We start from the raw sequence: 18,579 nt of genomic DNA on the forward strand, positions 1-18,579 counted from the left end.
ATGTAGTTTTTTTGTTTGTCTGTTTGTTTTAAAGAAACTACCAATATTAAACAGCTGATGTAGTGGAAAAAGCACTGGTTTGGGAACAGAAGATAAAATTTGAATCTTGACTCTGCCACTTACTAGCTGATAATTTTGGGCAAGCTACATAAACAGTCTAAGCTATAATTTCCTCATTTATAAGAGGGGGATAACTTACTTATATACATGATGTCTAAAACCTTGTAAAAAACTTTTTGTGGCCAGGTATGGTGTCTCGTGTCTGTACTACCAACACTTTGGGAGCCTGAGGCAGGAGGATTGCTTGTACCCAGGAGTTCAAGACTAGCCTGGACAAATGAACAAGATCTGGTCTCTGTACAAAATTTAAAAATTAGCACATTGTGTTGGCACATTCCTGTAGTCCCAGCTACTTCAGAGACTGAGGTGGCAGGATTGCTTGAGCCCAGGAAATCGAGGCTGCAGTGAGCTGTGATCATGCCACTGCACTCTAGCCCGGGCAACAGAGTGGACCTTGTCTCAATAACAACAACAACAAAAACCCAACAAAACCTTTTGTTATTCTTTATAAAGCAGTGTTTTAAATATACACAAATTAGGAAATTCAAGTAACATTTTAAAGATTAAACTGTATTATTACCCTTGCAATATTGATGGGTTTTTATTAGCAAAGGTTGTTGTGTTTATAATTTCTTTTACCACCTGGACTTAACAAACTTGTATATACATATAATCACATATACATATATAAAGAGATATATTTATGAAACTGTCTAGTGTAATGGTTGGAAGCTCCGAAGTCAGGCAAACCTGAATAAGAAACCTAGCCCTGCCACTTACCGGTGGGGTGAACTGTTATTTAAATTTGGAATGTGTCCTCATCTCTAAAATCTGTTGTTACAAAAATTAAATGACATAATGCATGCCAAGGACTTGGCATAATGCGAGGCTCATAGAAAGCTTTCAATAAGTATTTGCAGTTATTATTATCATTGTTCATGTGTGTTAAAAAGTTGACTTAAAAGTTGAAAAAGCCACTAACTTCATACTTATTCATTAGAAAACCCACCTGCACTTTGTATAGTGAAGGAAAGTGTGTTGTTGTTGCCCTTGATTGTATTTATCTTTCTTTTTTTTTGAACAGGGTTTTACTCTGTCACCCAGGCTGGAGTGCAGTGGTACAATCACAGCTCACTGCAGCCTCGACCTGCTGAGCTCAAGCGATCCTCCCACTTTAGCCTCCCAAGTAGCTGGGACTGCAGGCACACACCCTCACACCTGGCTCATATTTTTATGTTTTGTAGAGACGGGGTCTCACTATGTTGTCCAGGTTAGTCTTGAATTCCCAGCCTCAAGTGATCCTCCCACCTTGGCCTCCCAAAGTTTTGGGATTATAGGCGTGAGCCACCATGCCTGGCCCTATCCAATTTTCCTAACCAAGATTTATTCAATATAAACCTTGTCTTTTCTGTCACATGAACAATTTCTGCTTGTGTAAAGAAGTTTTATCTCACTTCTTAGTAAAACATATAGTAGAAGTCAAACCATGGCCTCATTTGGTGGTAATTCTTGCTAACTTACTAAGAGTGAGCAGAAAGAGATGCCATTTTAGATTGAGCGGAAAACATTAATGACATGATAGAAAAAAATGCTGCACCTTGATTTTCTCACACTTTCCTGTAAACGTTGTGGCATGTAGTCAGTGGGCCACAACATGGACTATACTTTTGGCACCTATGTAGCATATTTGTTCTGTTATTTACTGAAGCAAAAAAATAGCATTCCTACAGAGTTGAAAAAGCTGATTTTTTTGTGATGTGTTCTGTTTGTGGTTGTCGTAAAATAGTTTTCAAAAATATTATAATCTGGCTGGTCATGGTAGCTCACACCTATAATCCTAACACTTTGTGAGACTGAGGAAGGCAGAGCGCTTGAGCCCAGGAGTTTGAGACCAGCCTGGGCAACATGGTGACACCTTGTCTCTACAAAAAATATAAAAATTAGCTGGGCATGGTGGCACATGCTTGTAGTCCTAGCTGCTTGGGATGTTGAGGTGGGATGATCACCTGAGCCCAGGGAGGTCAAGATTGCAGTTAGCTGTGATCATGCCACTATACTCCAGCCTGGTGACAGAGTGGGATCCTATCTCAAAAAATTTTTTAAAACAATAGGAAATAAAAAGATTAAAATCTCTTAGTTGTGGATGTGTTTTGTTTATTCTTTAAAGTAATACATGTATCCACTACATTTGGCAGAAGACTAGTCTGTCAGTTGACTTTTTTTTTGTTTCTTTTCTTTCTTTTGAGATAGGGTCTCAGTCTATTGCCCAGACTGGAGTTCTGTGGTGCAGTCTCAGCTCACTGCAACCTCGACCTCCCCAGGCTCAAGAGATCCTCCCACTTCAACTTTCTGAGTAGCTAGAACTATAGGCATGCACTACCTCACCCAGCTAATATTTTATTTTTACATTTTTCTGTAGAGATGAGGTCTCACTGTTTTGTCCAGGCTAGTCTAGAATTCTTGGGCTCAAGCGATCCTTCTTGAGGATCCCTCTTTTGGGACTTCTCGGCCTCCCAAAGTGCTGGAATTACAGATGTGAGCCACCGTGTCTGGCCTGGTTTCTCTTTTTATAACAGTGATAAACCATGGAAACAGAAATAAATGAATATCCTGACTTTTAAATGGTTCAAAATGAGAATCAACCTGACTCTTAACCTTTATTAATAATTTTGCCAAATACCAGAGTAGTACTTTTTGCTTCAGAAAGCACTTTCTTATAATTCTTGTTAACCACATTTAGCTGAGGCTCTGAGATGTTAGAGATTAAGTGACTTGCCCACAGCACACAGCTAATAAATGACTGATTTGGGAGTCAAACATGGGCATGCTGATCCTAGTCTAGTCTGTTCATCCACTATGCTTATCATTTGAAAACTGTTTATGCTGCAGATAGAATAAAATGACAATGTAACTTAACATAGTTAAATTACTTATAGATTAAAATGCTTCTTACTGTTTTTTAATGCTTTATTACATATGCCTAGTTTTGCTTAAGCTTGTCTAAATTTTATGACAAAACTATAAAAAAGGTATTTCACTTTTACATGACGTGTTATTGTTGAATCTTGTGTTTGTATGTTTTTTTCTTTTTGAAAGGAGAGTGCATTTAAAATGCTGAATTGAACAGGACATCTTGAGAGAATGTTTTAATTTGAGCTCGTGTGTCTGCTGATCAATTCTAAGTGGAGGATATTTTCTGTTTGTCATAGGTATTTGAATGGTGGTACTTCCATAAGCATGGCACATCTTTTATTGAGCAAGTATCTGTAAGCCATTTGCAACCACTGATGGGAGGAACAGAGAGCAGCATTTCAGAACCAGGGTCTCCTTCGAGGAACAGAGAAAGTGAAACCAGCAGACAGAATTTGTCAGGTGACTGCTTTTCTGATGTGTTTTCAGAGCTGTGTATTTAAGATTGAGTTTGGCTCTGGGAGATAGAAAACTCAGAACAGCTGAGTGCTGTGGTATGCATGTTTGTGTTTCCCCCAAAATTCTAATCACCAATGTGATGTTACGAGGTAGGGTCTTTGGGACGTGATCAGGTCATGAGGGCAGTGTCCTCATGGATGTGATTAATGCCCTTATGAAGAGACCCCAGAGAGCTGCTTGCCACTTCTACCATGTGAGGACACCATGAGAAGGCGCCATCTATAAACCAGAAAGCAGACCCTCATCAGACACCAAATCTGTTGGTACCTTGGTCATAGACTTCCCAGCCTCCAGAACTGTGAAAAATAAATTTATGCTCTTTATAATCTACCCAGTTTGTGATATTTTGTTGTAGCAGTCCAAATGGACTAAGACACAGAAATTTGTCTTTTATGTTAATATAGGCAGTCCATGGCTAGTATGGAAAACAATAAGCATCAGATATCCAGACCCCTTCTATTTTGTTAGCATGCCATCTCCAAATGTAGTTTTTACTTTGTAGTGTAAGACTGTTGCTCTTGCTTCAGCCATCATGTCCACATTCCAATCAGCAGGAAGGAAAGAAATCCAGGGTAAGGTCACTTCTTCCCTCTACTCCACCCCACAAAAGCCAAGGACTGTTCTCAGAAATGTTACATACTATTTCCCCTTACTTACTTCTGGTCAGATCTGTTTCATATGGCCATTACTAGCTATAAGGAAGGCTAGAAATTTTCAACATTTTCTCAGTGTATATATATATATGTGCCCAGCAAATCAGGGAATCTTATGACTAATAAAGGAGAGAACAGAAACAGCCATCTCTGCCAAGAGAGAAAAGTAGGAAAAGAAATTTTTTTTCAATATACCTAAAAAGGCATCAAAGTCTCAGCTCTTCATGAATGGGTATTCCATTGTCATACTTTTACTGTAGACTGTTCCTCTATTTGTATCGAGTACTAGTGAATTAATTAATTAATTAATTAATTTAGAGATAGAATCTTGCTCTGTTGCCAGGCTGGAGTGCAGTGGCACAATCTCAGCTCACTGCAACCTCTGCTTCCCAGGTTCAAGCGATTCTCCTGCCTCAGCCTTCCGAGTAGCTGGGACTACAGGCATGCACCACCACGCCTGGCTGATATTTTGTATTTTTAGTAGAGATGGGGTTTCACCATATTGGCCAGGATGGTCTCAATCTCGTGACCTCATGATCCACCCACCTTGGCCTCTTAAAGTGCTGGGATTACAGGCGGGAGCCACCATACCCGGCCTTTTTTTTTTGAGACAAAGCCTCTCTGTAGCCCAGACTAGAGTGCAGTGGTGCAATCTCAGCTCACTGCAGCCTCTGCCTCCTGGGTTCAAGCGATTCTGCTTCCTCAGCCTCCCAAGTAGCTGAAATTACAGGCATGTGCCACTGCACCTAGCTAATTTTTGTATTTTTAGTAGAGATGGGGTTTCACCATGTTGGCCAGGCTGGTCTTAAACTCACGACCTCAGGTGATCTGCCTGCCTCGGCTTCCCAAAGTGCTAGGATTACAGGCGTGAGCCACCGAGACTGGCCAGCTAGAAAGCGAGTATTAGGAATGGAAAATTTATAAAGCCAAATAAAATTATTATTATTATTATTTTAATGGAGATGAAGTCTCACTATGTTGCCCAGGCTGGGCTCGAACTCCTGGGCTCAAGTGATCCTCCCACCTCAGCCTCCCAAAGTGTTGGGATTACAGGTGTGAGCCACCGCGCCTGGCCAAAATGAATACTTTTGGATTATTGTTCCTTTCACTGGGATAGGTAATAACTATATAGTAATAATACAGATGAGTTAATTCCATAATATTCCAAATATCTCATTTGTTCAATAGCTTAACCACTAGAGTTACGATAGTTTAGTAGAAAAATACTGCCTGAGTGCACTTGGTGGCACTTTTTAGATTTGGTCAAAGTCCCTGAGGAAGCACCATTTAAGTGGAGTCCTGAAGCCTGACAGGTATAGTGGGGTGGGGTTGGCAGCCATTCAAGAGTACAAGAAGGAAGAGTCATTTCCTTTCCTCTTCTTTTTTTTTTGTAAAATAGTTACAGAACCCCTAAGAGTAAGACATATTAAGATGAATATGATACAGATATGTCCTCATGAAGCTGAGTTCAATATAATTATAACAATAGCACATGATGTGATTTTATTTTCCACTGTAAGACTGAGTATGCCATTAGTAATGAGAGTGAAGATAACCTTAAGAACATTTCATCTTGGTAGAGGATACAGACATAAATACATTGACAGTAAAAGAATATGGTTAACTGCTTTTATAGAGTGTCTTATATATGATACTCTATAAAGATACATGGTATCTTATACAAGATACTATGGTGACAGAAAAGAAAGAGTGGTCAGTTATTCTTGGAGGGAGGGCCGCAAAATATTTTGCAGAGGAAATACTTGAGTTGGATCTCAAAGTGAGTTAAAAGCTGGGCATGGTGGCCCAAACCTATAATTCCAGTGCTTTAGGAGGCTGAGGTAAGGAGATCACTTGAGACAAGGAGTTTGATACCAGCCTGGGCAGCAAAGCAAGACCCCCATCTCTACAAAAAATTTAAAAAATCAATTGGGCACAGTAATATGCACGTGTAGTTCCAGCTACTTGGGAGGCTGAGGCAGGAGGATCACTTGAGCCCAGGAGTTTGAGACTGCAGTGAGCTATGACTGTGCCACTGCACTCCAGCCTGGGTGACAGAGCAAGACCCTATCTCTAAGGGGGAAAAAAATTTTTTTAAGTGAATTAAAGCATCCTTTTGTTCAATATTTTTCTCCCTGGATAACTTCATCTTATTCAATAATATTAGCTACCACAGACATATATGCTGGGGGGAACCAATTTAAAATTTTTACCCCCAAGCTCTCTTTTAAACTCTAGACCTACATTTCTAACTCTTTGCTAGAATTTTCCAACTTTAATGGCCCTAACCACCCTGAACTCACTCTGTCCAAAATGAAACTAATTGTCTTCTTCCATAGTTCTTCTTCTATAATTCTAAAATCTTTTAATGGCGTCCAATTCCCATTTTAGAAATCTTCGGGTTTCTTTTTAGTTTATATCATTTATGTTTCCCGTTTTCTCCAATCAACCCCAAATTTTATTAATTCCCCCTTAAAAATTATCTTGACTCCATTCTGCCTTCTGTTTTTTTTTAGATGAAGTTTTACTCTTCTTGCCCAGGCTGGCGTGCAATGGTGTCATCTTGGCTCACTGCAACCTCCACCTCCGGGGTTCAAGCAATTCTCCTGCCCCAGCCTCCCGAGTAGCTGGGATTACAGGTGCCTGCCACCATGCCAGAGTAATTTTTGTATTTTTAGTAGAAATGGGTTTTCGCTACTGTCGGCCAGACTGGTCTCGAACCCCTGACCTCAGATGATTCATCCACCTCGGCCTCCCAAAGTGCTAGAATTACAGGCATGAGCCACCAGGCCCGGCCCATTCTATCTTTTCTTTCAACATTCATAGCCCCATATCTAGGCCCTTAAACATCTCTTCCCTGGGCTATTGCTGTAGTATCCTAAGTGGTTTCCCTTCCTCTTATACTTCCCCTTCTAGTACATCCTCTCTCCTTAACTATGTAAAAAGAAAAAGTGGTTCTCAAACTTTTTAGACTAAGGAATTCTTTACATTCTTAAAAAATTATCCAGGCCTGGCGTGGTGGCTCATGCCTGTAATCCCAACACTTTGGGAGGCCAAGGTGGGCAGATCATGAGGTCAGGAGATTGAGACCATGGTGAAACCCCATCTCTACTAAAAATACAAAAAATTAGCTGGACGTGGTGGCAGGTACCTGTAGTCCCAGCTACTCAGGAGGCTGAGGCAAGAGAATGGCATGAACCCGGGAGGCGGAGCTTGCAGTGAGCTGAGATTGCGCCACTGCACTCCAGCCTGGGCGACGGAGCGAGACTCTGTCTCAAAAAAAAAAAAAAATTATCCAGGACCTCAAAGAGCCTGTGTTTAAATGTGGATTATATCCATCAATATTTATCATATTAGAAATTAAAGCAGGAAATTTAAAAATACTTTTTAATAGCAGTAAATCCATTACATGTTAACATGTTGTAGACTGAAATGTGTCCCCTGGAATTCATATGTTGAAACTAACCTCTAATGTAACTGTATTAGGAGCTAGGATTTTTAGATGATCAAGGTTAAATGAGGGGATCCTAATCTGATAGTATTGGTGGCTTTGTACGAAGAGGAAGAGAGGGATTGCTGTCTCTCTGCCATGCGAAGACACAGTGAGAAGACTGCTCTCTGAAGGCCAGGAGGAGAGCCCTCACCAGAGCCCAACCATTCTGGTACCTTGATCTTGGACTTCCAGCCTTCACACTGTGAGAAAATAAATTTCTGTTGTTTAAGCCACTCAGCATATGATATTTTGTTATGGCAACCTGAGCTGACTAACTTAGATTTTGGTATGAAGAAGTGAGGTGCCACTATAACAAACACCTAAATATGTGGAAGCAGCTTTGGAGCTGGGTAATGAGGCTGAAAGAGTTTTGAGGTGCAGGCTTGAAATATGGATAAGGACAGTTTGGTGAGGTCTCAAATGGAAATGAGGAATATGTGGTTGGGAACTGGAGGAAAGGTGGTCCTTGTATGAAGTGGAAAAGAACTGGCTGAACTATATTCTAGCATTTTGGGGAGAGTAGAACTTCAGAGCAATGACATTGGATATTTAGCTGAGGAGATGTCTAAGCAAAGTGGCACAACTTGGTTTCTTCTGACCACTTATAGTGAAATGTGAAAGGAAAGAGATGAACAGAAGAAGCACTTGTTAAGCAAAAAGGAAGCACAACTTGAAGATTTGGAAATTCTCAGCCTATCCATTTTATAAATACATGAGAAAACTTGTTCTGAAGACAACAGTAGGGGTGTGGTTGAACAACTATTTGATATCATGTGTGCACTTCATGGACTTAGTCATCTTAGTAGAAACCAGAAACAGAGTTGAGTTTATACGAGCAAACACACTACCAGTTTGAACTAAAAGGGACAGGGAAGGTGGGACAGAATGAAGGAAGGCCGTTAGACTTTTTGGATTCTACAGGACCAAACCATAGAGCTATTCAATTGTGAACATGTACTGACTTCAAATAAAAGGAAGAATGACCAAACCCAGGACTGCCATTCCTAATACAGGCCCAGAGGGCAAGGCTATTTCCTCCTTGATTTCAAAGGGTGAGGCTGCCTTTCCAGTTTCTGGGGCCAGGCCAACCTCACAGAGAGCTGCATGGGTGGGGCTGTACCACAGAGCTATGGGGGTGACACTGCCATCCCAGTGGGCCTGGAGGGCAGAGTATCAAAAATAATTCTCACGCTTTTTCTCTCTTTTTTTGTTTTTGTTTTTGTTTTTGTTTTGAGATGGAGTCTTGCTCTGTTTCCCAGGCTGGAGTGCAATGGCGCGATCTCGACTCACTGAAACCTCTGCCTCCCAGGTTCAAGTGATTCTCCTACCTCAGCCTCCCGAGTAGCTGGGATTATAGGCGTGTGCCACCACACCCGGCTAATTTTGTATTTTTAGTAGAGATGGGTTTTCCCCATGTTGGTCAGGCTGGTCTGGAACTCCCAACCTCAGGTGATCTACCTGTCTCAGCCTCCAAAAGTGCTGGGATTACAGGCATGAGCCACTGCACCTGGCCTCTTTTTTTTTTTTCTGAGAGGGAGTCTCATTCTGTCGCCCAGGCTGGAGTGCCGGAGCACAATCTCGGCTCACTGCAACCTCTGCTGCCTGGATTCAGGTGATTCTCCTGCCTCAGCCTCCCAAGTAGCTGGTATTACAGGCACCTGCCACTGCACCCAGCTAATCTTTTTGGAGTTTTTAATAGAGATGAGGTTTCACTATCTTGGCCAGGCTAGTCTTGAACTCCTCATCTCTTGATCCACCCGCCTTGGTCTCCCAAAGTGCTGGAATTATAGGTGTGAGCTACCGCGCCCGTCCTTTTTTTGTTGTTTGTTTGTTTTTTGGAGCCGGAGTTTTACTCTTGCTGCCCAGGCTGGAATGCAATGGCGTGATCTTGACTCACTGCAACCTCTGCCTCCTAGGTTCAAGTGATTCTCCTGCTTCAGCCTCCGAGTAGTGGGGATTACAGGCATGCACCACCACGCCCAGCTAATTTTTTTCTATTATTAGTGGAGATGGAGTTTCACCATGTTGGCCAGGCTGGTCTTGAATACCTGACCTTAGGTGATCCACCTGCCTCGGCCTCCCACAGTGCTGGGATTACAGGCGTGAGCCACCTTGCCTGGGTTTTTTTGTTTGTTTGTTTTTTGTTTTTTTTTTTTTTTTAAAGAGAGACAAGGCCTCACTATATTCCCCAGGCTGGGGTCTTGAACTCCTGGGCTCAAGTGATCCTCCTGCCACAGCCTCCTGAGTAGCTGGGATTACAGGCATGTGCCACTGTGCCTGGCATTCAAACTTTAAGATGTAATAGAATTTGCGTTGCTAGGTTTTGGACTTGGTAACTATTACCCCTTCCTTCCTTTTGATTTTTTTCATTTGAGAATGGGAATGTCTATCCTATGTCTGCCCACCATCATACAATATATTGGGAACGTATAACTTGTCTGGTTCCATAGGTTCACTTCTGGAGAGTGAAGTCTAAGAATGAATTGTACCTTGAGCCTCCCCATGTCTGATTCAGATAATATTCAGAAGAAACTTTGGCCTTTAGATTTTAGAATTGATGCTGGAATGAGTTAAGACTTTTGGGGGAGAATTAATGTATTTTTACTTACTTATTTTGAGATGGAGTCTCGCTCTGTTGGCCAGGCTGAAGTGCAGTGGCACCATGTCGGCTCACTGTAACCTCCGCCTTCTAAGTTTGAACCCCTAATTCCCCATATGACTATTGAAAATAGGGCTTCAGGTAGTAATTAAGATAAACTATGAGTAGAAACCTGATCTGATAAGACAGGAAGGCCTTATAATAAGAGATACCAGAGCTCTCTCTTTCTTGTGAGAACACAGCAAGAATTCAGCCTCACCAGTACTCAGCCGTGCTGGCACCCTGCAGGTACCCTGATCTCAAACTTCTAGCCTCCAGAATTGTGAGAAAATAAATTTATGTTAAGCCACACAGTCAATGGTATTTTGTTATGGCAGCCTGAGCTAATACATACTTTGTGAAAAATAATTATATTTCCCACAACAAGAAAAAGTTCAGTTAATAGAAGACAGCTTATTCTCCGTTGTCTATTGTGAAATTCTGTTCGATTGAAGTGTATGAAGAAAACCTGGCTTCACACAGATGTGTAATTGAAAAGGGGAGGAGTATTTTAATAGTCTTCTCAGAAAATTGTGGATACCTTTTTTTGATACTACACTAAAACTTTCTATGAGTACTTTTCTGAAAGTTTAGTTGTGGTGTAAAATCTGAACTTTGCATGCCCTGTTATGTGAAAATCTATTGGTATATCTTAACATTTTGAATGGATCTTTTATGCATAATTTTATATCGTACATTGGTTGCTTGGAAAATACTTGTTCACTGAGCTATGCATATCATATCCATATCATGATCCATTTTATTGCATAATACGAAAAAACTCATTTGTTAATATCACCACCATTCTCATAGAAAAGTCTTTATTGTGAAATTTGCGAGGCTCACAGTAGCAGACACACATTTAAAAAAATTTCAATATGTACTTGAAAGCTCAGATTTTATCACTGGCAGCAAATACTTTCATTTTCTTCCTTGATCTTGACAGACTCAGTTCATTTTAAAGAAAATATCTGCCAGGTACCCATCTAAATAACTGTAAGTTTGTGTGTGGCTCTTTCAAGTAAAAGTGGTGTTTCATTACAAAAGGGGCCAGTTCTCACAAATTGCTTTACTAGAGACAACCATCATACCTGCTATAATGTTTAAAAGAAATTTGCCTTATTTTTACTGTAAGGATGTGGAAGTGAAGAATCCAATGACTGCTAGTACAGTTTGGTGTCATTGTCTTGACTCATGCTAATGTACTAGCAGTTTTACCCATCGTTGACTTTTCATCACCAGTTCAATTTTGCAGGACAAGTAAGACAAGTGAGGCAGGTGCCTGGGGTACAAAATTTAAGGACACCCTTACTCTCAGGGTCATGCATCCGAGTTCAAGTAAACACATTTAGAAAGGCAAATAATGTCTTAGAATTTATTTTGAAGAATTGTTACTTTACAGTTCCATGAATTATACTTTGAGAACTGCTGATCTAAACAAAGATCTGGTATTTGTTATTTTTCTGCTTATAAACCTTTGATGACCAAGAATAATATCTAAACTCTTTTCTATAGTACATACGGTCCTTCATCAATTTCTTCCAGTCTATTTTCTTTTATTTTTTTTTTGAGATGGAGTTTCGCTCTCATCACCCAGGCTGGAGTGCAGTGGTGCGATCTCCATCCACTGCAACCTCCACCTCCCAGGTTTAAGAAATTCTTCTGTCTCAGTCTCAGCCTCAGCCTCCTGAGTACCTGGGATTAGAGGCAGGCACTACCATGCCCAGCTAATTTTGTATTTTTAGTAGAACTGGGATTTCATTATGTTGGCTAGGCTGGTCTTGAACTACTGACCTCAGGTCATCTGCCCACCTCACTCTCTCAAAGTGCTGGGATTACAGACGTGAGCCACTGTGCCTGGCCTTTTCCAATCTGTTTTCTAACCCCATTTACAGTTCTCCCTCCCACTCCTTACCCTGTACTCTAGCCTAACCATGCTGTATGGTTTTATGACACTTCCTCTGCTTCAGATGTTCTTCATTTTGCAACCTTATTCTCATTTTTTACAGTGATTCAACGTCAGTTCAAATGTCACCCCCTTTCTAAAGCCTTCCCTGATTTCCCCAAAACAAATTTAATGCTTTTTTTTTTTTTTCTTAGAACAAAATGTGTCTGGCCGGGCGCGGTGGCTCACGCCTGTAATCCCAGTACTTTGGGAGGCTGAGGCAGGCGGATCACGAGATCAGGAGATTGAGACCATCCTGGCTAACATGGTGAAACCCTGTCTCTACTAAAAATACAAAAAATTAGCCAGGCGAGCGCCTGTAGTCCCAGCTAGCTACTCGGGAGGCTGAGGCAGGAGAATGGCATGAACCCAGGAGGTGGAGCTTGCAGTGAGCCGAGATTGCACCACTGCACTCTAGCCTGGGTGACAGAGTGAGACTCCATCTCAAAAAAAAGAACAAAACATGTCTGTTATCGGAGTTCAGGCCATTTACATGACTACTCTCGTACTATGTTTAATTCAGTTAAGCAAGTCAGTTCCAGAGGCTGTGCTTGGTTATAGGAATAGAAAAATAAGCAAAGTTTTAAGACTTCATATTTTAAAGAGGAAACAAAACCAAGCAGATAATCATATTGTAATATGGTAAGTACTATAATTGAATTATGAACTAAATGCTATGGAGACAGAAATATGGAAATGATTAGATTTAATTCTGTTTTTTGAAAGCATGCTTTATTCTTCTTTGTATCATCTGTGGCTAGCACCACACTTAGCCTACAGTGGGTAGACAATAGATATTGGTTAAGTGAAGATTTTAAAGTGTCTCTTTTTCCCCCTTTTTCTCCTTTGTTTTTCAGAATGTAAGGTATGGAGAAACCCTCTAAATCTTTTCAGAGGAGCAGAATATAGGAGGTATTACATTTTGCTTTCAGTATAAGTAGGGCATTGGTTCTAGAGTGAAGGTATTTACAAAATCATTTGTCTTTATAAATATATCACAGCTCTTCTAGTAGGAGATACTGATCTATAATAAGGTAAAAATGATTAGTCCACAGTTTATTTGGCAGCATCTTGACTGTGTTTACTTTTTTCTTTTAATTAAATTTTTTTGGGGATAGAGTCTTGTTCTGTCACTCAGGCTGGAGTGCAGTAGCGCGATCATAGCTAGCTGCAGCCTTGACCTCCTGGGCTCAAGCAATTCTCTTGTCTCAGTCTCCCAAGTAGTTGGGACTACAGGCACATGCCACCACATCCAGCTAATTTTTTTTTTTTTTAAGTGAAAACAAGTTTATTAAGAAAGTAAAGGAATAAAAGAATGGCTACTCCATAGGCAGAGCCCACATCCAGCTAATTTTTAAAAATTTTTGGTAGAGGCCGGGTACGGTGGCTCACGCCTGTAATCCCAGCACTTTGGGAGGCCGAGGCAGGAGAATCACTTGAACCCAGGAGGTAACAGTTGCAGTGAGCTGAGATGACACCATCGCGCTCCAGCCCAGGTGACAAGAACAAAACTCCATCTCAAAAAAAATTTTGGTAGACAGGGGTCTTTCTATGTTGCCCAGGTTCATCCCAAACTTCTGGGCTCAAGTAATACTCCTACGTTGGCCTTGCAAATCATTGAAATTACAGGCATGAACTACCACACATAACCTGTGTTTAATTTGATAATCATAAGAAACATTGCATCAAACCATATGTTTGTGATATGTATAAGTATATATTAGGCTCCTGGTTTATCATACATATAAGTAGTTGTGATATGTATAAGTATATATTATATATGTATAAGTATATATTAGGCCCCTGGTTTATAAAAAGCCTTTTTCAAAGAATTTGTGGCATTAAGAAAAAATTACCAGTGTCGTCATATTCCTGTGCATGATTGCTAAATTTCAAAATTTGAGGATGCATCAGAAAACATCACTCTGAATGTAAATTGTGCAACAGTAGAGGGTACTATATTTTTATATTGATTTCATAGTGCCACTTCCTATTTTCACTACTGTGTCCATTTCTCTTCTGGTTTTTAACTCTAAATGAGAAAACATCTTTTGAAACTTATGAGCAAAGATACTTTACTTTTATTTTGAGGAGTGCTGTATTTTACCTAGAAGTAGAATGGGGCATGTTATTTAACTTACTGAATAAGAAACATTATGTTTCTACCATGTACAGGCAAAATGATGGAGATACAAAAATGACTAAGCAATGGCTCCTGTGCTTAAAGACTTGATAGTGTAAGATAGTGACATCCTGTGAAGTGAAAGCTAGGCTTTTATGAAAGATGCCGTTAGCCTGTATTAAGGGATACCTGTAAGAAACAGGTCCTTGAATCTCTTACTGTGTTTAATCAAAGTTTGAGGCTATTTGTTGTATTATACAGTTTCCATTTCCTGAAGATCTTAAAAAGAAATGTGTGTGTGTATATATATAAAATTTTTTTTCTTGAGACTGAGTCTCTCTCTGTCACCCAGGCTGGAGTGCAGTGGCATGATCTTGGTTCACTGCAATCTCCTCCTCCCGGGTTCAAGTGATTCTCCTGCCTCAGCCTCCCTCCCAAGTAGCTGGGATCACAGGCAGCCCATACCACATCCAGCTAATTTTTGTATTTTTAGGAGAGACAGGGTTTTACCATATTGGCCAGGCTGGTCTCAAACTCCTGACCCCAAGTGATCCCCCTGCCTCAGCCTCCCAAAGTGCCAAGGATTAAGGTGTGAGCCACTGTGCCTGGCCTAGGATAAATTTATTAGTATCAGGAATTCTTATGCTTCTTTTGAATGATTATTTTCTCTTAATGTAAAAGTATAACTTCTGGGTATACATTTCATATGTTAGCTCCATTTCAGGCTTCATTTTATGTCCCAATTCCCAATCCTTAATTTTCGTTTTACTGAGTCTTCTTTTTTTTTTTTTTTTTTAAGTTAAAAAATAGAGACAAGATCTCGCTATATTGCTCAGGCTGGTCTTGAGCTCTTGGGCTCAAGTGATCCTTCAGCTTCAGCCTCCCCAGTAGCTGGTAGAGACAGGCCTCACTATGTTGCCCAGGCTGGTCTCAAACTCCAGGTCTCAAGTGATTTACCAGCCTCAGCCTCCCAAAGCACTGAGATTACAGTCATGAGCCACGGCACCCAGCCCAATTCAATTTTCAAAAGCAGTTGTTTATTGAATATTATTTTTCTATTTGGTCTTTGATGTTTTATTATCATTCTAAGTAGTTTGTGAGGTTATCTTTTGTTTTACTGATTGTAAGATTTTAAAACATCCAAATTGTAGCAGTATATTTTTGAATTTAAGTAGTGTTTGTTATAGCAGATAGATGCTGTCTCATGTTCAATTTAAATATTTTGTCGTGTTTTGGTAAAGATACACTTGGGTGACTGGTAAAGAGCCACTTACATACTATGACATGAACCTGTCAGCTCAGGACCATCAGACCTTTTTCACCTGTGACACAGATTTTTTACGTCCTTCAGACACAGGTATGTATCATATCTGTTCATAGTATAAACAGTGATCATGAAGATGATTTTAAAAGTTCTTTAGAGTTGTTTATTATAATATACAGAGTTATTTAGTTATTTGGCTTTGAGTTGTTTATATTATTGATAAGAAACTCAGATTAAATTATGACTATAAGCTAGGTTGATACACTGCTTTCCTTATAAAGAATTTAAAATATTTCATATTTCTTTTACTACTTCAAAAACCTTTCAGATCAAATATGACAACTACTTTTCCAGAAAACAGTGTACCCTGTTTCCGTCTGGGAAATGAACACCTGCAATTATACATAAAATAAAATAACAGGTCAATGTATAAACATTGGAGAATGGCATGTAGAGAAAACCAGAATATATTTTGTTTTAGTTGTGAGTTAGAGATGCATATAAAGTGGTAGAAGATCATAGAAATTTATGTGTTTAGTTTTCTCCAAGTGCTTATCTATAGAAGAGAGTATTGAGATTCTCAATTATATGGCTTAAAGACAGGGCTGGTCAGGTCGGGCGCGGTGGCTCAAGCCTGTAATCCCGGCACTTTGGGAGGCCGAGACGGGCGGATCACGAGGTCAGGAGATCGAGACCATCCTGGCTAACACGGTGAAACCCCGTCTCTACTAAAAAATACAAAAAACTAGCCAGGCGAAGTGGCAGGCGCCTGTAGTCCCAGCTACTTGGGAGGCTGAGGCAGGAGAATGGCTAAACCCGGGAGGCGGAGCTTGCAGTGAGCTGAGATCCGGCCGCTGCACTCCAGTCTGGGTGACAGAGCGAGACTCTGTCTCAAAAAAAAAAAAAAAAAGGGCTGGTTGATTGATTGATTTCACTCTGTCGTCCAGGCTGGAGTGCAGTGGTGCAGTGATAGCTCCAAGTAACCTCAAACTCATTACAAAACATTAGGATTACAGACATGAGCCACTATACCCTGGTCTGGGATCTTTATCAAAATTTTTCTTCTACTTTGAATGAACTCACCCTCCTTATCCATCTGATGAGTTACTTTTTATCCTTCATTATCCAAATTAAAAGTCACATTTTCTGGAAAGCCCTCTCTGGGATCCCTTGTCACAGAATTAAACATTTTGTTTGCTGCAATTCTGTACTACTTAGTCCAAACCTCTATGAAGTAACTTTAATTTATTCAGCCACAAACATTTATTTGTTAATGTTATATTGCTTTCATGTTTGTCTTTGCTACTAGGGTATGAACTTTCGGACAGCAGGGACTATATTCTCTTCATCTTTGAATCTCTATTATCCAGCACATTGCCTGGCGTAATGTAAATATTAATATTTTTTCTTTGAGGAAAGTATGAATGGGCTGGGCACGGTGGCTCACGCCTTTAATCCCAGCACTTTGGGAGGCCAAGGTGGGTGGATCACCTGAGGTCAGGAGTCCGAGACCAGCCTGGTCAACATGGTAAAACCCCGTCTCTACAAAAATATAAAAATTAGGTGGGTATGATGGTGGGTGCCTGTAATCCCACCTACTCGGGAGACTGAGGTGGGAGAATCAGTTGAATCCCGGAGGTGGAGTTCGCAGTGAGCCGAGATTGGGCCATTGCACTCCAGCCTGGGCGACACAGTGAGACTCCGTCTCAAAAAAAAAAAAAAGTATGAATTGAATAGCCTAGATGTCACAGAAGTCTTAAGCAATTTCACTAATAATAGCCAATACTCGTCTAGGCTTACTATGTACCAGGCACTATTCTGAGCAATTTATAGAAATGTAATCTTCCCAGTCACTTTATGAGATAGGTAGTATTATGAGCCCCATTTTAACAATAAAGTAACCGAAGCAAAGGGGGATCAAGTAATATGCCTTTAATCACACAGCTAATAATGATAAAACCATTTTTCAAACTCAAGACTGGCTGTTAACCACTACACTATTACTGCTTCTACCCACCACAAAATCACTGAAGGGTCTGAAAAACAGCCAGTTTCCTGCATTAAAATGAGTTCCTAGTGATTTATCTTTGTTAGATTAAATCCGTTAAGAGTGGATGATAGGAAAGCCAAGGATCTTTGGTATGGTTATATAAAATGATTTAATTGCAGATAAAGGAGTAAAAAGAATAGATTTATGTTTATATGCTTAATGTTTATATTAATGGCAAAAGGATAGGTGTTAGGGAAGTAACAGCAGTACAATATCAGTGCTGTATGTTAACTTTAAGGGTTGAGTGATTCTGGAAGTTAGGTCTCACCACCCTTTCTCTCACAGCCCCTCTCACAGAGTGACACTGAATTGCAAACACCAGCAGGCTTTTAAAATAGCTATCATGGCTATCTACTGAAGGTGTGGTATTAAAACATTTTTATTTGAATATCTCCTAAAAGAATTTTGAAAAAGAATGTGTCCCTTCACACATTTTTAAGTTGACATCATAAGGTTAAATAATCATAGAGAATGTAATTTTTGACATAGTGCAAAATACAGACATTTAAAAATAATAGTATACCCTATATTTCAATATGTGTTATGAAATCAAATGATTTAATGCCCACTACAATCCACTGAAAAATACATGAATAGGCCAAGGACAGTGGCTCATGCCTGTAATCCCAGCACTTTGGGAGGCCGAGGTAGGAGCATCCCGTGAGTCTAGGAGTTTGTCAGCCTGGGCAACACAGTAAGACCCCATCTCTACAAAAAAGTTTTAAAATTAATCAGGTGTGATGGTGCATGCCTGTAGTCCCAGATACTTGAGAGGCTGAGGTGGGTGGATCTCTTAAGCCTAGAAGGTTGAGGCTGCAGTAAGCTACGATGGCACCCCTGCACTGCAGCCTGAGGGACAGAGACCCTTTATCTAAAAAAAAAAACCAGCCAAACAAACAAAACAATATGTAAACAAATTCTCTCT

At 40.2% G+C, this 18,579-nt stretch overlaps 1 protein-coding gene across 50 annotated transcripts in view; it reads left to right on the top strand.

The window, feature by feature from the left end:
• ST7L (suppression of tumorigenicity 7 like) overlaps positions 1–18,579 on the top strand; it is a 99,105-nt gene that overhangs the window by 6,617 nt on the left and 73,909 nt on the right. For 31 of the 50 annotated variants that reach the window (XR_012416356.1, XR_012416379.1, XR_012416384.1 and 28 more), the window contains 3 exons: positions 3,270–3,432; positions 13,076–13,130; positions 15,582–15,697. Coding sequence is in view for 39 of the 50 variants with exons in the window: in XM_015431039.4 (XP_015286525.1) it covers positions 3,270–3,432; positions 13,076–13,130; positions 15,582–15,697 (334 nt within the window). In the remaining 11 variants the exon portion in view is untranslated. Of the gene's footprint in view, positions 1–1,144; positions 1,331–3,269; positions 3,433–13,075; positions 13,131–15,581; positions 15,698–16,913; positions 16,993–18,579 lie in introns of all 50 variants that reach the window. The other 19 variants (XR_012416351.1, XR_012416365.1, XR_012416389.1 and 16 more) reach the window with 4 other exon arrangements.

Source organism: Macaca fascicularis, chromosome 1, assembly GCF_037993035.2.
Source record: "Macaca fascicularis isolate 582-1 chromosome 1, T2T-MFA8v1.1".
Classification (NCBI taxonomy): domain Eukaryota; kingdom Metazoa; phylum Chordata; class Mammalia; order Primates; family Cercopithecidae; genus Macaca; species Macaca fascicularis.